The sequence below is a fragment of the Oncorhynchus mykiss genome, chromosome 29 (genome assembly GCF_057628025.1).
Source record: "Oncorhynchus mykiss isolate SJ-2025 chromosome 29, ASM5762802v1, whole genome shotgun sequence".
NCBI lineage: Eukaryota > Metazoa > Chordata > Actinopteri > Salmoniformes > Salmonidae > Oncorhynchus > Oncorhynchus mykiss.
In genome coordinates, this window is record NC_143050.1 from 30,973,065 (window position 1) to 30,999,701 (window position 26,637).

Below are 26,637 nucleotides of genomic sequence, written 5' to 3' on the forward strand. Positions count from 1 at the left end.
GGATCTGTCAGGCGACATCTCACAATTCGAAGCCGTAATCGGTTTACTATGGTGCTCTATGGACCAGGGTTTATTCGTTACGGACTCCAGGAAGAGTAACGTTAGCTGCTGCTTCTGCAAAAGGTAATGGGATCCAAAAAAACAAACCGTTTCCGGTTTAAGAACCATACGGAAGCGAACAGAGCTAATGGGATGAAGCGAGGCGGGACCTACCTTCATTTGTCCAATAGAAACTCGTTTTCAGTTGGGCGTAAACGCGTTGGTGTGACAACACAATCGGAGTAATGATGACCTCGGTGCTGTCGGCGTCCTGTCAAAGACTAGAGACAGAGGTGGGACGCCGGGGATGGAGTGCATGAAATTAACAATATTTGGAAACCGATTATCGCTGGTGTGAACGAACAAATTCCAGGTAAAACGGGTTGGACGTGTTTTATATTCTAATGTTGCTTGTGGTAGCTAGGTTATTAGCTAGCTAGTTAACTTCATCGAGCCAGCAGTGTCTCTGATAATTAGCTAGCTAACGTTACAATGTAACAGTATCGAAACAATACACCACACGTATCTAGCTAACTAACGTGTATTAACTAACGTCAGCTAACCTAATAGAAAATAAATTACCTTTGTCTTTGCTCTCTTTGATTTCGTGAGCTAGCTAACGCTAGCTAAGTCAGCTAGCTAACGTCACTTGAGGAGCTAACGTTAGTTGTCATAATTTCCAGTTGGGACACTTGACAAATTCCGCAGTGTTTATAGCTATAGCGTCGTTGGCTCTGTCAGCTCCAGTAGTTCCGAATGGCATAACGTTATAATGACAGGTGGTTTTGTTTTCTTTATTCAGTGGCATTTTTATAACAACTTAATCTCAGTTTTACCCAATATATCTTGTCCATGAGTGCACTGCCAGAGACTTGTGTGTTGTGATCCATTATACGCCAACCAACCTTCGTTATTGCATTAAGTAACCTAACCATATGTCTAATGTAACCATACTAAACGTAACATATCATACTAATTTGTGACCGACCGCCTCGATTCGGTCTTACGTTGCAAAATGTGTAATTTCGTTTTTTACATTGGATAAAAGTAGAGACTCCGAACTAGAAGATGCTACATCGTACACAGGAACAATGGTTAAAGTAATTTTGCTTTGAAAGTTGATGAACTTGTAACCCCACTTTTGATGAAATGGCCCAGCACACCTACTAGAGAACTCTTCTTTGTCTACACCCATTCAGCATTGTTCACACCCTCTTAAACCTTAGGTGGGACGATCTCTTTAAGGATACACATGTGAGGCCATGTGCTAAACAGAGTGAGTAGTTTAGTAAACAACCAAAGATTTCATGGGTTATGTAAACATCTGACAAAGTGGAGTCTTTTGTTTAGACATGTAGCTAGCTAGCTAAACAATGACCTGGCATCATCCAAACTCCTCCTACTATCAATACAAACATTGTCATAGCTGTAGTATGAATCTGCAGGTAGCTAAAGAGCTAACCAACTAGGTTCCTTGTCAGCTAGCTAACATTAGGCTGTAAAGCAATACAAATTAATTTCTGACTCAAATAATATCCCTGCACAGATCATACACGTAATGTTTGCTAGCGAGCCAACAAGCTAACATTCGCTAACTAGCGAACAGTATGCTTTAACTTGCAAAGAAATAACTTTTTGACAAAATTAGAAATGTATATTTTCTGAAAATGTAGCTAGACTCTTACCCGAATACATGGATGGCAGACTGGAAGCATTTAACTCTGTTTTGTTTGTAGCTACATCTTGTTTGGCCAGCGTTGTCAAGTCACTCCAGTTCACACTGACCATGGTGTGTGCAGAAAGTAGCCCATCACTTTTTCCAACTGATCTGTCGATAGTACCTGCTAAATTCAGTGCATAAATGTTGTTAAGAAAGGTAGCAAAACTTTTTTTGTAGTTCTCGATGGCTAACGTTATATCTTTCAAAAACAGCGCGGTAGATAGGACTATTAACATACTGAGCAGCTCTCGCTATAGACAGAAGCATTCTACATGGCAGACCAATCCAAACTCATTTCCCGGCAGGTCCAGCCCATCCATTATCTCAGCCAATCATGGCTAGCAGGAAAGTTCCTGTCTTTTTCCATGGCTAAACCAACTAGGCTCATAATTTAACTTTAATTTGTATTTACGGATGGAGTACAAGTTTGTTATTAAAGCACATGCAAGTTCACATGTTCCAGAAGGTATTTCTGGGGGGGAAAACGCTATTTGATCAAATAAAAAAAATACATGTTTACACGCAAATGCCACTCCTGTGAAGTAATGACGTGCGGCATATGCCTAGTTTCCTGAAACGAGTCACATTTGACTGCCCCATATTTACATTTACAATGTTACGTCTAGTCTATGAGTCCAGGCTGGCCAGGCAGCACTTTTATAGGGCATGGTTTTTAGGAGCAAGATGAGGAATTTGAAGCGATAGAGAGACTAGCCTATCTGGTGTATGATTTTTATTCTCGCTCTGTTTTCACATTGAAAGAGTGCAGCTTAAATACAATGTGGAGCAGCACATGTGGGCCTATTCTCTATATAAGCATGGACAGTGAATCATGTTCTGGGTTTTGTGACAGCATTCCTTATGCATTCCTCTTCTGTGATGCTCAACTCGGGTGTTCTTGATATGATAGGGTACCTGACAGGAGCCATCTGGTGCTGTAAATAATGGTGCAGATGGCCTCTTAGAAGACAGCAGTGTTTTGAAAACCTGCTGCATATTCATTTGAGGTTTGTTTATGGGATTCAGCAGTGTTACCGCCCTGTGTGAGAGACCGAGTCGTACTCAAACAATGCTCACTTAGTCTAACTGGTAGTCATCAACCAACATGATTGTTTCATTCAGCTGATCTCCAATTTCCTTCTTGCTCCGCAGATCAACAATCCCCCCCCCCCCCGTACAACCCTTTGTCCTCTACACCTTTGTCTATCTCTACTCTCTAGTAATCAGCATTGTTTCCTGGTGATTGTGTCGAAAGTCTGTCCGTTCTCAAGCCTCAGCAGCACCAATCTATATAGGCCTAGTACAAACCATACTATGCATAGTCCCTGCTCACTTCCTCCAGTAACTATCTGGTCTGATTTAGTATTGGCTTTAATTAGGTCGATAGGAAATTACAGTAGTCACTTTTACCTTACCTACATGTACAAATGACCTGACTAACCTGTACCCCCAAACATTGACTCGGTACCAGCACCCCCTGTTTATAGCCTTGTTATTGTTATGTCATTTTATTGTTACTTTTTTCTTTTTTACTTTAGTTTATTTTGTCAATATTTTCTTATTTCTTGGAACTGCATTGCTTGTAAGTAAGCATTTCACGCTAAGGTCTACCTACACCTGTTGTTCAGCGCATGTGACATACAATTTGAGTTGAGTAAGCCATGCTCAGTGGGGATCCAAAGACTCAAGACTAAGCTCAGCTGACTTTTACCCATTCAGTGGCTCGATCATTAGACTCTGTCCACTAATTGCATTACCATTCAATTAGATTTTAATCATAGGCAACTGATTCAAGTTGTAAGCTAAGAGTGCATTAAGAAAGCTTTAAATTATAGGCTATTTCAGATCAGTCAAATTTTTGTTACTCCTTTTTTTTTTTTTAAATGGGCAAAGCTATTTAACATGTGGACTTGAAACAACAGAAATACATCTGCTGACTGACTGCCCTACCATTTGAAATTCCTGAGGTGTGTGTGTGTGTGTGTGTGTGTGTGTGAGAGAGAGAGACTAAATGTGAAATGAGGGAGTATATCCTATTCTCTCACACCGCTGAGTTAAGAGTTGGTGGAAACCTCTAGCTGGTAGTGGCTATTACCATGTCGTCCCATCCCCCTCTCCTCTTGAATTCCAGCTAGGTTATGTTATGGATTTCGTAGTCTGTTATTGTCCGGTCCATCTTCAGGGAAGAATGTCTACCCTGACCCCCTGGTACTAATATCATGAAGCTCACCATGGCCAGCCTATGTTTATTTACTGTATTTTAGGCTAGGCCTATGTATTTATTTTTTTATTTTTAAATAGCTAAATTCTTCTGGTAGTGGTTGTAAATAATTTAGCATAATGCTTTACTCTACAGAAGGATCTAGATTAGGTCATTTCTTCACCACTGCCACTCATTCTGTGTCTGACTGGCCTTGTTGGGTTGTTTCAAGTAAGCCTTTCTAGAAACTGTCTGACTCAGGGTGGTGTTGATGTCTACTAGCCTCTTGTTTGAACATGATGCGCTACAAGGATTTTCCCTGTTACTGGAGGCCCCATCCCAGCCAGTGATCCATGTTGGTGGGCTGCTGTCTAAGGTGTGTCTCCAGACGTCTTTGTTTTGTCTGTCCAGGGTGCGTCTCTGGGCGTCTTTGTTTTGTCTGTCCAGGGTGCGTCTCCGGACGTCTTTGTTTTGTCTGTCCAGGGTGTGTCTCCGGACGTCTTTGTGTTGTCTGTCCAGGGTGCGTCTCCAGACGTCTCTGTTTTGTCTGTCCAGGGTGCGTCTCCAGACGTCTTTGTTTTGTCTGTCCAGGGTGCGTCTCCAGACGTCTTTGTTTTGTCTGTCCAGGGTGCGTCTCCGGGCGTCTTTGTTTTGTCTGTCCAGGGTGTGTCTCCGGACGTCTTTGTTTTGTCTGTCCAGGGTGCGTCTCTGGGCGTCTTTGTTTTGTCTGTCCAGGGTGCGTCTCCGGACGTCTTTGTTTTGTCTGTCCAGGGTGTGTCTCCGGACGTCTTTGTTTTGTCTGTCCAGGGTGCGTCTCCGGACGTCTTTGTTTTGTCTGTCCAGGGTGTGTCTCCGGACGTCTTTGTTTTATCTGTCCAGGGTGCGTCTCCGGACGTCTTTGTTTTGTCTGTCCAGGGTGCGTCTCCAGACGTCTTTGTTGTCTGTCCAGGGTGCGTCTCCAGACGTCTTTGTTGTCTGTCCCGGGTGCGTCTCCAGACGTCTTTGTTGTCTGTCCAGGGTGCGTCTCCAGACGTCTTTGTGTTGTCTGTCCAGGGTGCGTCTCCAGACGTCTTTGTGTTGTCTGTCCAGGGTGCGTCTCCAGACGACCTGTTTGTACTGCAGACAAAACAGAGACAAGTTCAAAGACAAGGGGGCTGGGAAAAGGAAATGTTTAGTAGTGGTCATAATGGTCAAGATTTATCTTGTTATTTAAATCGACTGATCTGTGAGTGGGGGGACTTAGACTTCATCAGGCAGGCAATATGTGATTCATTCTAGATGATGGCGAGTAGCCTGTTCAATTTGAATAATCCGTCTTCAAGAAGAAGAGGGTCGCCATCTCAGACAGGCCGACATGTAGTAGAATACTTCCAAAGGCCAGCTACTGTACTGAAAGTGAAATGTTATGACTAAAGTGAGGGATTTTTTTCATTGCCTGGGCACCGTTATAGGCCGGCACACAAAGGCTCCTCATGCCTTTTTAAGGCAAGGCCCAGCTGGCCTGCCCAGACCACAGTTACTGCAGCCGCAGTTCAACCGTCTCATGATGATGTGATGAGAGAGGCAGCTAGCTACACGCTTGAGACGTCCAATCACACGCTTTGCTTTGTGTGCTTTCAAACCTGCATCCAATGACCGTTATCACCATGTGGTCTGTGTTTGTGTCTGAGAAGGAGGTAGTGCTGGCTGGCGTTTGAACATAAATAGACGGCAGCACGGGAGAATTGTAGTCATTTAGTCTCTCCTCCAGATTAGACAGCAACTCCTTAGCTAATACCTAGCCTCTAGATCACAGGCCATGTCTTCTCCCAAGAAAACTACTACCGCAGGCATCAGGTAACTAACAGGATTTTCAAAATGCAATCTAGGCTAATTGAGTGTTCTTGCAATAGATTTAAAACTAATGATTTACAAACTAGTATTTAGAGGGGCTGCATCCTATAACACTTGTAGTTTTTAGGCTAAGCATTTGTCAGTCTTGTTCTTTAGTATTTATAGTAGCTGTAAGAGGTTGTTGACTGGGGTTAATTATGGTGCAAAAATATTACTTTTTTCCCTCTGGCTAAGAAACAAGAAACCCTCTGATACATGCATGTGTTACCGCATCGTCCTGTTATTAACTCATCCTGCGTGCTTGTATGTTTTTGTTCCACACAGACTACGCTGTAAATGTCCGAGAAACCGAGAGTCCAGTATGAGGAAAGCAACCAGGCCAGTGGCAGGCGTCTCCAAAGCCACAGCCGCAGCCACCAAGGCCCAGACCGTTGAGAAAGTCAAGCCTGAGGGCGCCACCACCACCATGGGCACAGCCGGCAAGATTACAGCCAAGACCTCTGCCACTGCGCCACTGTCTAAGGTACGAATGCAGAAGGCAAAAGCGAGCACTGGCTTCATACTGCAACAACAACCATGGAAGCCCCTTTTTATCTTTATAGGTCCAATAGCTGGTATGATAACTGTCATGTTTCTCTTTGGCCAGGCGAAGAGCAATGATGACCTTCCATCAGTAACAACAGTAGGCAGTGGAGCCTCTGCTGGGAGCAGCACTATTCCCAAGGCGAAGAAGACTGGCTCTGTCCACTCTTCAAACTCCTCCACTACAGGTACCAGCAACCCACAGGGCAAGACGAAGACCAACTCCGGCACATCATCAACACATAGAGCTACTTACAGACTATTCTCTGTTTGTGATTAGCTCTGACCCAAATAAAAATGCCAACTTCTTGACCTTCAATAATGTACTGTATTGTATTCCTCAGGCAAGCGTGGGACCACCTCTGTGGTGAAGGAGCTTGGTTCATCGCGGGAGGGACTACGGGAACGCTCCAGAACTTGCACCACCAGCAGGAAGCTCTCCGGACCCTCCGATGCCTTGTCACCGCCCAAGAGAGTCCGCTGCCGGACTGTGACTGAATCTGAGTCCCGTATGAGCAAGTCCAGGTCGAACGGGCAGCTCAGCGACAAGACGGTCCTGGAGAGCAGGGTGAAGGACCTGCTGGGCCTGGCCAAGAGCAAAGACGTGGAGATCCTCCACCTGCGCACAGAGCTCCGGGGCATCCGTGTCCAGCTAGGCCTGCCCGAGGAGGAGGAAGAGGATGGGGGGAGCAGAGCCAGAGAGGAAGGCGAGGGAGAGGAGACTGCTGAGGCTAAGCCTCCACAGGACCAGGAGATGGAAGCCCCTACTCCTCTCATCTCTGCAGACGTGGAATCCACCCTGCTCTTGCTACAGGACCAGAACCAGGGGATCCGTGGAGAGCTGAACATGCTGAAGAGTGAGAACCGCATGCTGAAGGACCGGCTCAACGCCCTGGGTTTCTCCCTGGAGCAGAGGCTGGACAGCCCCCTAAAGACCCTGCAAGGCCCCTGCCTTAGCTCGGATCTTCCCCCAGCCCGTGATGGCAGTTATGGAGATGGAGGGTGCCCACAGGCCTCTTTTTTACATGAGGTCTCCCCTCACAGCTCTGCCTGCGGCTCTACTGAAGACCTTCTTGACCCCCGGCGAGTGATCTCCCCTGAGGCGGCCGACAGCGAATGCAGCGAAGCCTACCAGCCAATCACCTCCAGCGATGATGCCCTGGATGCCCCCTCTGGTTCTGCCTCTGCCTGCGGCTCCTCCTCCGAGTCAGAGGGCGGGCCACCGAGTCACGGCGAGCGCTCCCGTAGAGGCAGTAGTGGCAACACCAGCGAGGTGTCGGTGGCCTGTCTAACGGAGCGCATTCACCAGATGGAGGAGAACCAGCACTGCACCTCTGAGGAGCTCCAGGCCACACTACAGGAGTTGGCTGATCTGCAGCAGATTACCCAGGAACTAAGCACAGAGAACGAGCGACTGGGTGAGGAGCGGACCATCCTGGTGGATTCCCTGTGCCAGCAGGGTGACCGGCTGGAGCTTTACTGCCGGCAGATGGACTACTTCCGGGGCCTGCTGGATGAGCATCGCGTGGCGTATGCCCCGGCCGATGAGCAGGACACTAAGAGCGGGCGCTACCTGGAGCTGGAGCGCCGCTATGTGGACCTGACGCAGGGCGCCCACTTCGAGAGGGAGCAGCTGCTGGGGGTGCAGCAGCACCTGAGCGGGGCGCTGAAAATGGCAGAGCAGGACAACGCCGAGGCCCAGGGCCTCATCTCAGCGCTGAAGGAACGGGTGCACATGGCAGAGCGGCAGGCTGATATGGAGCGCAGGGAAAGAGCGACGGCGGCCGCAGAGCTGGAGGCCATGAGGGAGGCGGCTGGGGGGGAGCAGGCGGAGCTGGCTCGGTGCAGAGTCCAACTGGAGCAGGAGAGGCAGCGGGTGGCTGAGCTCTACTCCATCCACAATGCCGGGGACAAGACGGACATCCGCCACCTGCTGGAGAGCGAGAGGAGGGACAAAGAGAGGGCAGAGGCTGAGTCTGTTCAGCTGCAGGAGGACCTGGACCACACCCACGACGAGGCCGCCAGGCTACAGGACGGCATCCGCAAGGTCACATATTCTCATAGTTAAAACGCTTTCCATTCAGATTATCCATCAGTCCGGGATATTTTTTAAGTGTTAGTATTTCTCCCAATTCATATCTTTGTATGTTTATGACACGTGTGCTCACACATACATCTCCCATTGTCCCGTCAGCTGGAGGAGGACTTCCGTGCATTCCGTGGCGAGGTGCAGAAGCAGTTGGCTGAGCAGAAGCGGGCCCTGGCCCAGCAGTGTTCTGAGCTGGAGGAAAGGGACACAGAGGTCTCTGACATGAAGGAGACCATTTTTGAGCTGGAGGACGAGGTGGAGCAACACCGAGCCCTCAAACTCCATGATAACCTCATGATCACAGACCTGGAGAGTGAGTGTTGGATGGACGCTAGGTTACATCCCCAAATGGCACCCTACCCTATTCCATTTGTAATGCACTACCTTTAACCAAGGCCAACAGGGTTCTGGTCAAATTTGTGAACTATTTAGGGAATAGGGTGCTATTTGGGATGTGGTAGCTCTCAGGTAAATGGACTAGGGGGAAACCTGATGTGTGACCACAAGGTGGGGATGTGGGACCATTATAACACATCCAAGTAAGCTAGTTTATCCCATCTCCATTAATTTAATCATTAATCATTTTTCTTTCAGACTCCGTCAAAAAACTACAGGACCAAAAACATGACATGGAGCGTGAGATCAAGATTCTGCATCGAAAGCTCCGGGTAATTTGGGGAAGTGGGAGGAATACTGTCCTGTGCCTCATCCATATCGGAGTTAAATGTTGCTCTTGTATGGAACATAACATGAAGATATTTAACACAGATGTAATAAACATGGGTGTGAAGGCCCTTAGTGTTAGCCCATGGCTGCATCCCTACTCCCTATATAGTGCACTACTTTTGACTAGGGCCCATAGGGACCCATGTGATGTGTGTCCATATGTGTTCACACCTCCCGTTGCAGGAGGAGTCTATGGAGTGGCGTCAGTTCCAGGCCGACCTGCAGACGGCGGTGGTCATCGCCAACGACATCAAGTCCGAGGCTCAGGAGGAGATCGGGGACCTGCGGCGCCGCCTACTGGACACACAGGAGAAGAACGAGAACATGAGCAAAGAGCTGGAGGAGCTCAAGAAGTATGTGGTCTTTGTTGTTGTTGTTGCGTGTGTGTGTCTTCCAATCTCCCTGTGTCAAAGATATTGACCATCTGTTATGTCTCTAGGCAGGATGAAGAGAGGGGCAGGGTGTATAACTACATGAATGCAGTTGAGAGGGACCTAGCTGCCCTGAGGCAGGGCATGGGTCTCAGCCGACTCTCCTCTACCTCCTCTGAGCCCTCTCCAACCGTTAAGACCCTCATCAAAAACTTTGACAATGCCTCCACTGCAGGCCCTGTCCCAACCTCCCCCACAGCAGCCGTGCCAGCAGTTACCACAATGGTTGCCCGTACACCCCTCAGCCCCAGTCCTCTGAAAACCCCACCTGCTGCTGCTATCTCTCCCATACAGGTAAGAAAAACACCCGATGGTAGACCAGTAGCCCATAAACAGCATTCTGAACCATGTCACCAGGCAGCACAGGTCACCCCTGAGAAGGAGGAAGCTGTAGGTCTCTAACCCCATCCTGATTGGTTTGTTAGATGTCAGCCCCTCTATCGTTCCTTTGTCCTTGTCTTTGTAGAACTACTGAGAATTCCAGACCCATGCAGGACCTGATGGTTTCTACCCTAACAGTCAAGATGTCCTCTTCAAGTTAACTTGAGATATATGCTCTGAATAGGTGGCACATGACCATTATGTCACAAAACAGGATGTTTGTGTGTCAAGTCGGGTTGGATGGAGAATGAGGAAGGGTGATTCTTGAACATTAACATTTTAACTTCTAATGGGTTCAGTTTAATGTCTTGGCCAACCTTTGGTTAGAACAGGCCCAAAGGCATTTGAACTATCACAAGACCAGTGAATTAAGGCAGGCTTTCAGAGCTAGCACTGCAGCATGTTGTTTGAGTTAAGCTCCTGTGTTGGTTGCCAGTGCCAGCTATGTTAGCCTTGCTCATTCTAAGGCCCTGAGTGTCAAGTCCAGTTTAAGTCTGACCTTTTGGGGAATAGAGCATCTGAAGCTCTAGATATCAGAGAGATATGTCTCCACAGAAATAGAGACATGTGTCTTGAATTAGGCATAATTCTTTTACAGGCTAAGTTTAAGTGCAATTGATATATTTTTTATTTCTTGTAGGCTACATGTTCACAATTATAAACTGGCTTCTAAAAAGAAGCCTTAAACCTCTCTGGGATATTCGGGACGGTAGCGTCTCACCTCACCAACAGCCAGTGAAATTGCAGGGCGCCAAGTTCAGACAACAAAACAAGCCATACAGATATTTGCCATGTTGTGGAGTCAACAGAAGTCAGAAATAGTATTATAAATATTCACTTACCTTTATGTTTTTATCATAAATCTTCAATAATGTTTCAACTGGAGAATTCCTTTGTCTGTAGAAAAGCGATGGAATGCAGGTCACTCTCACGTAATCAGGTGTGATCAGCTCATGCCACTCTGGCAGACCTCTGACTCATTCAGCTCTCATTCCCCTCTCCTTCACAGTAGAAGCATCAAACAAGGTTCTAAAGACTGTTGACATCTAGTGGAAGCCTTAGGAAGTGCAATATGGCCCCATAGACACTGTATATTCGATAGGCAATGAGTTGAAAAACTACAAACCTCAGATTTCCCACTTCCTGGTTGGAATTTTTCTCAGGTTTTTACCTGCCATATGAGTTCTGTTATACTCACAGCCATCATTCAAAGTTTTAGAAACTTCAGAGTGTTTTCTATCCAAATCTACTAATAATATGCATATATTAGCAACTGGGCCTGAGTAGCAGGCAGTTTACTCTGGGCACCTTATTCATCCAAGCTACTCAATACTGCCCCACAGTCCCAAAGAAGTTAAACCAAAATACCTTTGGTTGGTCTTCATATTGCCACCACCAAAGTGTAAATCAACATACACAGGGAGCCCATTCACTCAATCACTCTGTAACATTGTTCATTTGGATCGGTGGGTTCTGTCTGTTTGGCGCGCAGCCAATCTTTTCAGTGAATTGGAAGGTCGCTGCCTGCGTTATTTTTGGTTCAAGCTATAGGAAAAGCTCTTCCGTGAAACAAAGCTCTGTATAGCAGAGCAGACAGACAAAGCTCTCCCAGAGCAGACAGACGATGGTCATGAAACATTCATTTACCCTGTGGAGTTTATTTTGAGAGCGCTCAATATAGCAGGCGCCAGGGAGATGCCCGTCCCTCACTCTGAGGGACCTCACTCGCATTTTAATGAAGATCAGGTCTGAGTGCTCAGATGGAAACAATATATCTAGGTTGGTGTAGAATAAATTAAGCACTTTACAACATGATGATATTTATTTATTCTACAATGATCGTACAAAACATTAGGAACACCTAAGGCTGTTACGGTGACCGTATTACCGCCACACCGGCAGTCACGAGTCATGACCGCAGTCAAATTCCACATGACCGTTGAGTCACAGTACCTAGGCTTCTCCGAAACTGCCCTCTGTTGCCTCTGTCATTTGTAGCCTACCAAACTTGCTAACGGCCGTCTCTAATGACCGGTACTCAGTGCTTTATTGTTCCTCTAAATCACTCTGACACAAATGCAATCGTAAATATAATCAAACAGTTCATGAGAGGCCTGAAATTCAGAGTTTGAGTACAATAGGATCACCTGTTGCCCAGTGAGAGCCAGCTGTTCCTATAAGCTCATGTTATGCAACATTTCTATAGGCTATGCATTTGCGTGAGAACAGTTGTAATGGCCTCTATTAAAAAGAGGAGGATTCCATCAGCTTTCTTAGGCTAGGCCTACTATATTTGTTTCTCAACTGTCCTAATATTAAGCACTTTGCTTTATAAACGGGTAACCTATCTGGCTGGCATGAAAATGAACTACGGGAAAAGCCCATAATGCCCATTTTGAAATAAAACATTATTTTACACATACACTACATGGCCAAAAGTATGTGAACATAGATTTATGGATTAAAAAGGGTATAAAATCGAGCATACAGCCATGCAATCTCAATAGACAAACATTTGCAGTAGAATGGCCCGTATTAAAGGGCTCAGTGACTTTCAACGTGGCCCTGTCATAGGATGCCACCTTTCCAACAAGTCAGTTGGTCCAATTTCTGCCCTACTAGAGCTGCCCCAGTCAACTGTAAGTGCTGATATTGTGAAGTGGAAATGTCTAGGAGCAATAACAGCTCAGCCGCAAAGTGGTAGGCCACACAAGCTCACAGAACGGGAGTGCTGAAGCGCGTAGCGCATAAATATTGTCTGTCTTCGGTTGCAACACTCACCACCAAGATCCAAACTGCCTCTGGATGCGATGTTAGTGTAAGAACTGTTCGTCGTGAGTTTCATGAAATGGCCGAGCAGCCGCACACAAGCCTAAGATCACAATGCGCAATGCAAAGCGTCGGCTGGAGTGGTGTAAAGCTCGCCACCATTGAACTCTGGAGCAGTGGAAACGCGTTCTCTGGAGTGATGAATCACACTTCACCATCTGGCAGTCCGATGGATGAATCTAGATTTGGAGGATGCAAGGAGAACACGACCTGCCCTAATGCATAGTGCCGACTGTAAAGTTTGGTGCAGGAGGAATAATGGTCTGGGGCTGTTTTTTCATGGTTTGGGCTTGGCTCCTTAGTTCCAGTGAAGGGAAATCTTAACGCTGCAGCATACACTGACATTCTAGACGATTCTGTGCTTCCAACTTTGTGGCAACAGTTTTGGGAAGGACCTTTCCTGTTTCAGCATAACAATGGCCCAGTGCATAAAGCGAGGTTCATACAGAAATGATTTATTGATCGGTCTGGAAGAGCTTGACTGGCCTGCAAAGAGCCCTGACCTCAACCCCAGGAAGAGTAGCTGCTGCTTTTACAACAGGCAATGGGGATCATAATAAAATACCAAATGCCCTTTGGGATGAATTGGAATGCCGACTGCGAGCCAGGCCTAATCGACCAACATCCATGCCCGACCTCACTAATGCTTTTGTGGCTGAATGGAAGCAATTCCCTGCAGCAATGATCCAACATCTAGTGGATAGCCTTCCCAGTAGAGTGGAAGCTGTTATTGCAGCAAAGAGGGGACCAATTCCATATTAATGCCCATGATTTTGGAATGAGATGTTTGATGAGCAGGTGTTGTTAGGGAAGATTACGACAGTGTCCACATACCTTTGGCCGTGTAGTGTATTATTTAGTATTTGTAAAGACAAGATTATAGTGAAAATAGTGTGATAAGTGAGAATATTATCACGTGAATAATGCCCAGAGTGTACAATCAGGCAAGAGACCGCGCGTGCATTTTTTAATCATAGTTTCATGCATCATGTAGCATATATGTTTTGCTAAGGTTTCTATCGCAACTAAAGTGGCCAAATAACTCCAAACGTAAAGGCCTAGGACCCCTGGAACATGGTTGGAGAGCCCATAGACTACAGCGCCTAGTTAAGTGTTTTTTTTGTGGGAGGTTCTAAAATAATTGTAAAGAACAGATTACATTGAGGAAAGTCTGATGGGTGAGAATATTATCAAGTGCTTGTCAAATTTTGAATGAGAGACTGATTAAGTGTGTGCAGCCTGCACAAGAAACAGAGCAGAGTGCTTGTTCTGAGAGTAGCCTCATGTAACCTTCGAATGTGTTAGAGATCAAAACATATAGCCTAACGTTTTTATCACAACTGAAGTTGCATGAATAACTCAATGAATCATATAGGAGGACATGTTTCTTTTGTTAACCGCTCAACACAGAATACCCGCATGTGCACTCCCTCGGAAATCGTTTGGGGAAAAATATCCTTTCTATTTTATTCAGCAATGTTCAATTGTAATATTACTATAAAATAATGCCATAGGACTTATAAGCAAATCTTACCTGCCTAGTGAACTAGTGTAGCCCACTGACATATGGCATAGCCAGATCAGGACCGGACATAAGGACGACTCAGAATATGCTATTCTGTTCTTCTGAAATAGGCTACATTTTCTTCACATCATAATGTTTCTTTAGACCTGCCTAAAATAAATAATGGATTTATTTTGATTGTGTAGACTATATTATACTGAACAAAAATATAAGCTCAGCAAAAAATGTTATCTAACTTACTGAGTTACAGTTCATATAAGGGAATCAGTCAATTGAAACAAATTCATTATGCCCTAATCTATGGATTTCACATGACAGGCCCACTCACTGGGGAGCCAGGTCCAGCCAATCAGAATTAGTTTCTCCCCACAAAAGGGCTTTGTTACAGACAGAAATACTCCTCAGTTTCATCAGGCTCCTGAGTGGCACAGCGGTCTAAGGCACTGCATCTCAGTGCAAGAGGCGTCACTGCAGTCCTTGGTTTGAATCCAGGCTGCATCATAACCGGCTGTGATTGGGAGTCCCATAGGGCGGTGCACAATTGGCCCAGTCTGGGTTTGGCCGGGGTAGGCTGTCATTGTAAATATGAATTTGTTCTTAACTGACTTGCCTAGTTAAATAAAGGACATCAGCTGTCCAGGTGGCTGGTCTCAGACTATACCACAGGTGAAGAAGCCAGATGTGGAAGTCCTGGACTGGCATGGTTTGCGTTTGTGAGGCATGGTCTGCGTTTGTGAGGCCGGTTGCCAAATTCTCTATAACGACATTGAAGGCGTCTTATGGAGAGAAATTAACATTAAATTCTCTGGCATTTCTGCAGTTGCACGCTCCCTAAAAACTTCAGACATCTGTGGCATTGTGTTGTGTGACACAACTGCACAGTTTAGAGTGGCCTTTTATTATCCCCTGTGTAAGGATCATGCTGTTTAATAATGAGCTTCTTGATATGCCACACTTGTCAGGTGGAGAGATTCTTGGCAAAGGAGAAATGTTTACTAACAGGCATGTAAACAAATTTGTGCACAAATAATCTTTTATTTCAGCTCATGAAACATGGGACCAACACTTTACATGCTGCATTTATATTTTTGTTCAATATAAATGGATTTATCATACTTCTTTAAAATGTAGATGTTCCAAAGGTCCACAGCAGTGGCTTGTAGGCTATGCGTGGAAGCCAGGAGATGCTAAACATGTTTATGTTAATTGGCAGTCAATTACCGGACGTTATTTGCATGACAATCACCGGCTGTCATGACCCCCACAGCCCTAGGAACACCTGCCCTTTCCATGACATAGCTTTCACCTGGTCAGTCTATGATCCCTTTTTTGATGTCACTAGTTAAATCCACTTCAATCAGTGTAGATGAAGAGGAGGAGACGATTTAGATGAAGAGGAGAAGACGGTTAAAGAAGGATGTTTAAGCCTTGAGATATGGATTGTGTATGTGTGCCATTCAGATGAAGGGTGAATGGGCAAGACAAAAGATTTGCACCTTTTTGAATGGGGTATGGAAGTAGGGGACGGGCACACCAGTTTGAGTGTGTCAAGAACTGCAATGCTACTGGGTTTGATTATTTGTGCCAAGTCAGTAATTGCAGGCCTACTGGAATAGAACGACTAGTGCAGTGAGTCAGAGAGGACAAAGCAGTGCAGGGGTGTCAAACATCTGGCCCACGACTAGTTTTGAGTAAAAAATCCTACAGTTTCTTGACTGTCCAGCTCGCTAATAATCACCGAAATTAAAGCTAGACAGTCAGAGGGCATCGAAAATTCCAAAAACGATGGCTAGAGGACACTTTTTTTGTGCAAATTCTGACGGTGAATTAATCTAACCAATTTTCAGTCCTGAAGTCCGGACCTTGTTGAAGACCAACTGTGGCCCTCAGGGCAAAATGAGTTGAACACCCCTGAAATAGAGGGAAATGGGCTCAAGTCACTGGAAGAAGAAGCACTCTGTGACCCACATCCTCTTCCACTACACCATGAGTTATCCTAGCCTAGTCCCACCTGTTTAGCCGTTGTCTTGCCAACTCCATCGCTGTCATTGCAAAGCCAACCATGTTTTGGCATGACGAGGAGTTGGCATGACAGCACAAACAACATGGATGCCACTCAGGCGAGCATTTTTGCTCTGTGGCTCAAACTCGGCACCAACATTATTACATAATGATGGTACACTTCACCTTAATTAACCAACCCCAAAGTTCACTGATCAATTCATTTATAATTAGTAGGTTTTGTTTGCCTTTTTCCCCCCTTTTTCAATTTGTTTTTACACTTTGGTGTGGTTTTCATATAAGCCCTTGGGCTTCCAACCACAACTGTACTGTTTTTTTTAAAATCTCTATCACTTTTCTTTGGTGCGACTAAACTATTAGGAAGATCAGTACTTTATGAGTAGTACAGCTATCCTGTCCTCATTAATGAAGAATATTTGTGTGTGTGTGTGTGTCTAATTCTCCTCTGTTGCTATGTTAGAGGCACACTGCGTCGACCCCCAAACCCCTGTCCTCCATGGTGGATAAAAGGTCAAGCTACACAGACCTCAATATGCCAGGTGGGTACAACAGTCTTCATTCATATCAACTATATTCTGTTGGACAACCGTTATGACTCCAATTAGTCGATTGTTTGATCAGTAGGCTTTTGGTTGAGAAAGATTCCTTTTTTTGTCGAGCAGTAGCAAATATATAGTACCAGTCAAAAGTTTGAACACCTACTTTCAAGGGTATTTCTTTATTTTTACTATTTTCTACATTGTAGAACATTAGTGAAGACATTAAAACTATGAAATAACACACATGGAATCATGTAGTAACCAAAAAAGTGTTAAAGAAATCAAAATATATTTGATATTCTTCAAAGTAGCAACCCTTTGCCTTAATGACAGCTTTGCACACTCTTGGCATTCTCTCAACCAGCTTCATGAGGAATGCTTTTCCAACAGTCTTGAAGAAGTTCCCACATGCTGAGCACTTGTTGGCTGCTTTTCCTTCACTCTGCGGTCCAACTCATCCCAAACCATCCATCTCAATTGGGTTAAGGTCGGGTGATTGTGGGGTCTGATGATCTGATCTGATGCAGCACTCCATCACTCTCCTTGGTCAAATAGTCCTTACACAGCCTGGACATGTGTTTTGGGTCATTGTCCTGTTGAAAAACAAAAGATAGTGGGACTAAGCGCAAACCAGATGGGATGGCGTATCGCTGCAAAATTCTGGTTAAGTGTGCCTTTTTGAATTCTAAATAAGTCACAGACAGTGTGACTAGCAACGCACCATCACACCACCTCCGCCATGCTTCATGGTAGGAACCACACAGGCGGAGATCATCCGTTCACCTACTCTCTGTCTCACAAAGACACGGTGGTTGGAACCAAAAATCTCTAATTTGAACTCATCAGACCAAAGGACAGATTTCCACCGGTCTAATGTTCATTGCTCGTGTTTCTTGGCCCGAGCAAGTCTCTTCTTCTTATTGGTGTCCTTTAGTAGTGGTTTCTTTGCAGTAATTTGACCATGAAGGCCTGATTCACGCAGTCTCCTCTGAACAGTTTATGTTGAGATGTGTCTGTTACTTGAACTCTGTGAAGCATTTATCTGGGCTGAAATCTGAGGCTGATAACTCTAATGAACTTATCCTCTGCAGCAGAGGTAACTCTGGGTCTTCCATTCCTGTGGTGGTCCTCATGAGAGCCAGTTTCATCATAGCCCTTGATGGTTTTTGTGACTGCACTTGAAGAAACTTTCAAAGTTCTTGAAATGTTCCGCATTGACTGACCTTCATGTCTTAAAGTAATGATGGACTGTCATTTCTCTTTGCTTATTTGAGCTATTCTTGCCATAATATGGACTTGGTCTTTTACCAAATAGGGCTATCTTCTGTATACCACCCCTACCTTGTCACAACACAACTGATTGGCTCAAACGCATTAAGAAGGAAAGAAATTCCACAAATTAACTTTTAACAAGGCACACCTGTTAATTGAAATGCATTCCAGGTGACTACCTCATGAAGCTGGTTGAGAGAATGCCAAGAGTGTGCAAAGCTGTCTACATGATTCCATGATTCCATATGTGTTATTTCATAGTTTTGATGCCTTCACTGTTATTCTACAATGTAGAAAATAGTCTAAATAAATAAAAACCCTTAAATGAGTAGGTGTGTCAACTTAGGCTTACCTGAATAGCCTACAGCACAAATAGACTACAGCTGTGTCTGTGCAGGAAACTCTGAGGTCCAGAATATTTTATACAATGTTGCAAGATTGCTGGAATCAGCTTCAGGCCTGACCCAAGTTAATAGGTGATACAATGTTTCAAGTTCATTGCAGACAGGCAATGTATAGCCAATGTGATTTGTAGGATGTTAATTTTTATCAGGATATTTTCTACCTGTGGCTGCAATGTTTTTATTTGTTGGCTTTATGTAGGCATTTTTTACATAGTTGGCAATAGAAGTTACTTTTTAGGTTTATCATTTTAATAAAGATTTGGATAGAGTTCTGATTAACCACATGACAATGATTTTGCGATATGAAGACATTATTATAAATGAAATGAAACTTCCACGAAAATGTTTATTTGAAAACCATAACTGGCACGCAGATCGGTAGAAATGGTAAGATAAATTGACATTCCACATGAGAAAGGTTTCCGACTCCTGTAGCCTATTACCGGCAACTTCAGGAGAGTAACGGCAGAATCACCGAAGCCCAGCATGTGCGTTTTTAATTGTGTTTCTTCTGGTTATCTTGATCTCTGGCTCTCTTGAATCATTTGTGTTCTATTTCTTCAAACAGTGTGCTTAAAGCATCAGACAAGCTCAATGCATATAGTTGATTTCATGAAAACTCTTGAATTGGAATATTTTGACTAATTTGATTGCCCGAAATCGTAGTCTGTTCTTTCGACCAATCACATGACACTTGTCATTTAGTAGATGCTCTTCTCCACTTAGTCAGGGCCTTCAACTAGTTTAGTAGGTTTCCTCACTGCGGCGTGACATCTCAGGCGAAGAACCCCGCAAGACAAGACTGCCGTCTAGGAGGTATCGCTTGGACAGTGGTGGTTGTAATGGTAGGGCAGTGTGTAGCAGACGGGTAGGGGATTGGATAACTCCGACCCACCAGGACTGTGAGATTGACCTCTATCTTGAGTGTCAGGTGTAATAATGGAAGAAGCACCCCCCCCCATCAGACCACAGGCCCAGACAACAGGGCTTGGGGAAAATGGAATCCTATTCCCTGTATAGTGCACCACTTTAATGACTAGAGCCCTATAGGCCCTGGTCAAAAGTAGTGCATTTAATAGGGTGCCATTTGTGCTGCGGACCAGGAGAAATGGGAATGTGCCACGTTGGATTTAGCCCCCCGTTCACACGCTAATTTAGAGCCACCCCTGCTAGCTCAGCTCACACTGTTTTTCCACTAAGCTTGGCACAAAAGCAGCCCACTGCTTTTGTATTTTGGGGAAAAAGTCTGCTTGCATTAACAGGTATTAATGAAGGTTTTAACTTGGGCTCTGAAGTTAGCTTATTTTACTGGTAGGGCTCTTAGTTCCCCTATGGGTTCATTTAGAGTAATAGGGACTGATGTGTGTTCTCCATCCCCAACAGCAGATCACCTGTTCCGGGCCTCCTCTGGGACCCGCACCCCCTCTGCCCTTCAGAGGGTCCCCAACATGGACTCCTCCTCCAAGTCCCTCTCAGGTGTGTGTTTACGCCACCATATGTACCTGTGTCAGAGGCTGTAACATAAATCTGTGCCTGTGTGCTCCAAGTGACCTGATTGCAGCTTGATAGTTAAAAGTAATGTGATTGTGGTACTGATGACACTGTGGTAAGCTACAACTAAAACAGTGACCTGTGTCCCCAGTGTCTCGCAGGAGCAGTGAGGAGCTGAAGAGAGACATGTCTTCCTTAGAGAACACCTCCTCCCCTGCAGCCTCCTCCCCCACCACCTCAGTCCCCCCCTCCACAAGGGGACGCTTACGGTATGCTCTCTCTCGCTCTCTTGCTCTCCGTCTGTGTGCGTCAGTATCTGTGTGGCGTGCACGTCACTATCTGTTTGTGTGTGTGTCTGTGCCCCATGTCCCCATGGCTCCATGGCTCCTCTGCCCTGTAGATGAACAAATAAGTAGATGAGAAAAGTGACAGATTGATTGTCCAGTCTAACAGAGGGACGCAGGGGTCGAACTGGAAATGCCAGGTAATTCGGGATGCGTTGACTGGAAATCTAATTGACTGCAACCTGATAACCATATATTGACCGCTGACAACACACACTGCTCTGAATGGCTGAGGGGCTCGACTGAAAGGACACATTTTCTACTTTCACTATCTCCCTCTCGTTCCTGAGCTCCATCTCTGTATTCCCCTTTCTCTGAATTATTCAATCTCATGGAAGGATTCTATTGTTCACCATCTTGACATGCTAGTTGGTGAATGCAGGGGGCTGGGAGAGTATAGTTACATAGGATGACAGACAAAAAGACAAATGTTTTTCAATGTCCCCCCCTGACGTGTTGTAGATGATCATCTTCTGAAAGAGACACAATGAGACTGTTTCCTGGACACGGATAAAGCCCAGTGCTGGACAAAAAAAATCAAGCTCAATGTGGAATCTCCATAGAAAATGCATTTTAGTCCAAGATCAGGCTTACTCTGTGTCTGTAAAACACCCCTTTGTGTAGGATCATTCTTTCTGTCTGTGTGCTCTTTAATTTCTGGTGTGTGTCCATAGGGAGGGGAGAAAAGACGCCCTGTCTGCACTGGCCAGGGAGTACGGGGGATCCAAGAGGAACGCCCTGCTCAAGTGGTGCCAGAAGAAGACTGAAGGATACCAGGTACGAACTAACAGGGTGGGGAATGGGTCGAGGGTACAGGCACACCCCAACTAGCGCACCGTACTTATTCCATCCCATTGGACAATGCTTTGATTTCTCAACAGGTTTAGATGCAGGAAAGAATATCAGATCATTACCGTTACTCTGTTTTAATCAATAGGGCCATTGCCTTGTGCGCTTTCTCCAATAGCTGCAAATACAGACGGTAAACGCTGTGTTTCCTTCCTGTTCGTTTCCAATCAGAGCCCCTTCTTACTCCTTTGAGGCTTTTAAGATGTTTACCCACCAGGAAGCATTAAGGTCTGCCCTGTCTAGTTACCATGGTAGCAGTTAGGCTTTACCCTCTCCAGGAAGTGTGCCAGACTTCACCGACGTCCCGGCCCTTCCTCTGCCCTCTCCCTTTCTCTGAATCTCTCCACGGCATGGGCTGGGGCATGTTGGTACAAATGTGCATTTTGTGCTACAACAGAGACAGTCGTGTCCAAAAGTTTTGAGAATGACACAAATATTAATTTTCACGAAGTCTGCTGCCTCAGTTTGTATGATGGCAATTTGCGTATACTCCAGAATGTTATGAAGAGTGATCAGATGAATTGCAATTAATTGCAAAGTCCCTCTTTGCCATGCAAATTAACTGAATCCCCCCCAAAAAAAAATTCTGCTGCATTTCAGCCCTGCCACAAAAGGACCAGCTGACATCGTCAGTGATGCTCTCGTTAACACAGGTGTGAGTGTCGACGAGGACAAGGCTGGAGATCACTCTGTCATGCTGATTGAGTTCGAATAACAAACTGAAAGCTTCAAAAGGAGGGTGGTGTTTGGAATCATTGTTCTTCCTCTATCAACCATGGTTACCTGCAAGGAAACGCATGCCGTCATCATTGCTTTGCACAAAAAGGGCTTCACAGGCAAGGATATTGCTGCCTGTAAGATTGCACCTAAATCAACCATTTATCGGATCATCAAGAACTTCAAGAAGAGCGGTTCAAGAGCGAATACTTTTGGAGGATGTCCTGGTGTCAAGAAGGGCAGCAAAGAAGCAACTTCTCTCCAGGAAAAACATCAGGGACAGACTGATATTCTGCAAAAGGTACAGGGATTGGACTGCTGGGGACTGGGGTAAAGTCATTTTCTCTGATGAATCCCCTTTCTGATTGTTTGGGGCATCTGGAAAAAAAGCTTGTCTGGAGAAGACAAGGTGAGCGCTACCACCAGTCCTGTGTCATGCCAACAGTAAAGCATCCTGAGACCATTCATGTGTGGGGTTGCTTCTCAGCCAAGGGAGTGGGCTCACTCACAATTTTGCCCAAGAACACAGCCATGAATAAAGAATGGTACCAACACATCAACCGAGAGCAACTTCTCCCAACCATCCAGGAACAGTTTGGTGACGAACAATGCCTTTTCCAGCATGATGGAGCACCTTGCCATAAGGCAAACGTGATAACTAAGTGGCTCGGGGAACAAAACATCGATATTTTGGGTCCATGGCCAGGAATCTCCCCAGACCTTAATCCCATTGAGAACTTGTGGTCAATCCTCAAGAGGCGGGTGGACAAACAAAAACCCACAAATTCTGACAAACTCCAAGCATTGATTATGCAAGAATGGGTTGCCATCAGTCAGAATGTGGCCCAGAAGTTAATTGACAGCATGCCAGGGTGGATTGCAGAGGTCTTGAAAAAGAAGGGTCAACACATCAAATATTGACTCTTTGCATCAACTTCATGTAATTGTCAATAAAAGCCTTTGACACTTATGAAATGCTAATTATACTTCAGTATTCCATAGTAACATCTGACAAAAATATCTCAAGACACTGAAGCAGCAGATTTTGTGAAAATTAATATTTGTGTCATTCTCAACTTTTGGCCACGACTGTGTAAACCTCTTTGGGGGGTGCCCTACGGAGTTGCCCACGACTGTATAAACCTCTTTTTTGGGGGGGTGCCCTACGGAGTTGCCCACAACTGTATAAACCTTTTTTTTGGGGGGGGTGCCCTACGGAGTTGGCCACGACTTTTTAGCTGTTCAGTCTGGGAAATGGAACAACAAGGCCTTTGCTACAATGCTAAATAGCCTCTCTAGTTTGTATTTTCTATTGGTCCCCTGGCTCCCTTCGAAATCGTACATTTTCTTTCCACAAAGTGTTCTCGCTTGTTCTCTTTTATATATACGGTATATAGGCCTATGTGGCATTGTTTTCATGAGGCCCATAGTAAATGTGTTCATTACCTGTGCTCTGTTGCTGCTCGGAGTGCTTTGTGCCAGTTGACTCACTGCCATGCTCACTGTAAACACACTGCTACCAGCCAAGCCTTTCCTAACGTAGCTCAGCCCTGTTTTTCCACAGATTATACTTTAATGCTCTCTGCTGGGATCCTCCTGTCGCGTGAACTCTACTATGCATCGTTGCTTCATATACTCCTCTAGTAAAAGGGATGCATAGAGAATACATGCCTTAAACATGCCTCATTTTTATGTTCCTTGTTTCTAAGTATGTCAGCGGTTTAACAGTCCTTTCTCAATAGTTGTCCGGTTTTTGTGTGGGTGGAAGGTTCCAAGGAAAAGACGAGTTGGCAAAGCTAAGCAACCAGTGTGACTCACCATAGTTAGTGACTAGAGTGCCTTTGTCTGCAGGAAGTGTAGTCCTGGTTGTCATCAATGCGACAGACGGGTGCTGTGATCCCGGAGAGACAGTGAATTGGGGTCCCACAGAGAGCAGCGACGCCTCTTGGCGGAGTAAGCAGGCACCCCCTTCCTCTTCCATGCTCCACACTGCGGTGTCCCTTGTGTAACGGCGCCCTGGTATCTGTACCATTTTCTTCTCCCCATGTCCTTTGACACGCAACATCTCTGATAACTGACAAAGGTTCCCTGTGACCCTTAGAAGACATGTGAGGGCTGCCTTGCTGTAGACAGGGCCTGCGTCCCAAATGGCACCCTATTCCCTATATCGTGCATTACTTTTGACCAGGGGTCATTGGGCACACAGAAGGGGGTGGCGGAAGGTTGAAGTCAAATTCTCGCTCGAGTGCAAGGCAGTGTGAGTAACCACTAGTGTGCTAAAACATGTTCCTTCTTCCACTTCCCTTGAAAGACCACGGTTTGCGTAATCTATGGTTGTTGCTGGTGGTTTGGGATGACATGGTCAAACATCAGGATAGCCTATGGCTGGGGTTTTGTTGATCCCTTACTGTTGTGCTCCTTCGCTGCAGAACATTGACATCACCAACTTCAGCAGCAGCTGGAACGACGGGCTGGCCTTCTGTGCTGTTCTCCACACCTACCTGCCTGCCCACATCCCCTACCTGGAGCTCTCCAGCCAGGACAAGGTGAGATCGAGGCTCCCATTGTCAACTAAGGCAGTCATGGTGGAGTCCCTGGACACAGATTAAGTCTAATCGTGGACTTAAAAGCATTTTCAATTAATATTCTCCATTGAGCTTGCCTGCCGGGGTGGCAGGGTAGCCTAGTGGTTAGAGCGTTGGACTAGTAACCGGAAGGTTGCAAGTTCAAATCCCCGAGCTGACAAGGTACAAATCTGTCATTCTGCCCCTGAACAAGGCGGTTAACCGCCACTGTTCCTAGGCCGTCATTGAAAAGAAGAATTTGTTCTTAACTGACTTGCCTAGTTAAATAAAGGTAAAATAAAATAAAAAAGTGTCCATAGCTAGGCCTAAGCTGTGTCCAGGAATCCGCCCCTACAAGTGTTTGGAAATTTTGTGTCATGTATGCACTTTGTTGTTCGTTCATCAAAAAACGTTTATTTTCTCCCTTTTCTTTCAGAAGGAGAATTTCACACTGGCTTTCCAGGCTGCGGAAAGTGTCGGGATCAAGTCCACGTTGGTAGGTGTCCGAGCTAAAAGGAACCCAAGACGGCTCCACCATTTGAACAAAAGGATATTTGACTACCACTAAAAGCTTAGAATGAAATGAGTCAGATGCTTTATTCGAGGGGGATGAGAGAGACATTCCATGTGACTTCCTCCCCTTTGTAAGGCTTGACTGGGCAACAGGAAGACGGGGCTGATGTATAGTTGCACCTACAGCAGCAATGCACACCAACGTCACATAGTTTGGCCGGCTGTAGCCTGTGAGGCCTTAAAAGAAGATGTGTTCATGTCAATAGCCAGTTTATTTAGGAGCGGTGTCACACCGAGGCCAGTTGACTTCAGCGTAACAAGAGACGGGCTGGGTTTCCTCTGTGTGTGTGATCCACTGTTTTCCCCAATACACACTCCAGAGAGCTGACAGAGGGGGAGGAGATTTGCTATTAAAACAAAAGAGACGCTCTCTGTGTTCTTGACAATTATATGACCATTTAGATATTAAGTAGAGGCAGGAACACCTCTCCACCTTTCTCTGGTGGAAAGTATTGTGACTTCTTACTCTTAGGCCAAACGAGGGGTGCTTGCTTATTCCTCACCATCTCTTACTCAGAGAATATTCTGCACGTACAATTTGCAGCGAAAGAAACTATGCAGTGTGTTACGCATTTGTATTGCAACCCATATCTCTCTTTGACTCACTCTCTCAGGACATTGGAGAGATGGTGTACACAGAGAGGCCTGACTGGCAGAGTGTGATGACCTACGTTACGGCCATCTACAAGTACTTTGAGACGTGACCCATCTTCAAGCCTGAACACCTCGCAGCCCCGCACACCCCAGACCACATTTCCAGCCAGGGCTGTCATCACAACACTGGACAACCTTACAGCAACATCAGCTAATGCTACCTGAAAAGACTTCTGGGACCCTGAGTTGTACATTTTAAGAGTTATCACTTAACTCCATCCAGTATGTTCCATGTGTACGCTGCAATGTTCCACAAATTCTTGGCTTGGGACGCTCATGTGGTTTCTCAGCTAGACTGAAACCCTCGAAGACTATGTTATGGATAGACCGAGGCCCTGGGTATTGGACAATGTGTTGACCAGGCCCCCCCCATCTGTCGTTCAAATTCCCTTGGATCAGCGACTTCCTGTATACTCAAGTCTTTTGACCTCTTGACCCCAGCCCTATGTGAACTCTGCGCTGTCTGCAGTAGCCTATAATAACACCATGATCACCTCCAACACTACACTTCAAGTTGGGTAGTACATGTTTAGCGAGCTGAAAAACAATGTGGGTATGGTTTTTGGATTTGGATTTGGAATACTGCAGAGAACAGGACTGCGTTTTAAAAATTGGTTTGCCCATTTTGTCCGAGCAATGACTTTAATGGTAAGTGTGCCTTACCTGATAGAGGGTCCAGCTTAACTGTCACGGTAGGTGTTGTGTACTGTTTTAGCCTGATGCTTTGCTATATATATATTCCAAAGAGATAATCTACAAGTTTGGCAGATGATATCTTGAACTTCACAATAATCAGTGCCATGTTAGTCTCTTGTTTGTCATAATTGCCCAATACAATACGCATTGACCATTA

General features: G+C 45.4%; 1 protein-coding gene across 4 annotated transcripts; it reads left to right on the top strand.

Annotated features, from left to right (window-relative positions):
• Positions 1 to 13: 13 nt before the first annotated feature.
• On the top strand, positions 14 to 26,637 carry specc1lb (sperm antigen with calponin homology and coiled-coil domains 1-like b). 4 transcript variants are annotated; one of them, XM_021590792.3, is made up of 15 exons: positions 14 to 412; positions 6,117 to 6,315; positions 6,439 to 6,562; positions 6,719 to 8,421; positions 8,569 to 8,776; positions 9,058 to 9,131; positions 9,373 to 9,542; positions 9,629 to 9,914; positions 16,838 to 16,916; positions 19,976 to 20,068; positions 20,235 to 20,352; positions 21,102 to 21,204; positions 24,423 to 24,539; positions 24,994 to 25,053; positions 25,745 to 26,637. In XM_021590792.3, the coding sequence occupies exons 2-15, from the start codon at positions 6,154 to 6,156 to the stop codon at positions 25,832 to 25,834; spliced, it is 3,387 nt and encodes a 1,128-aa protein (XP_021446467.2). In that variant the 5' UTR covers positions 14 to 412; positions 6,117 to 6,153; the 3' UTR covers positions 25,835 to 26,637. The 4 variants fall into 4 exon arrangements, with proteins under 4 accessions (XP_021446467.2, XP_021446468.2, XP_090083147.1 ...); XM_021590793.3 differs by having other exon boundaries at positions 19,979 to 20,068; XM_090227021.1 differs by lacking the exon at positions 14 to 412 and adding an exon at positions 5,637 to 5,795 and having other exon boundaries at positions 19,979 to 20,068.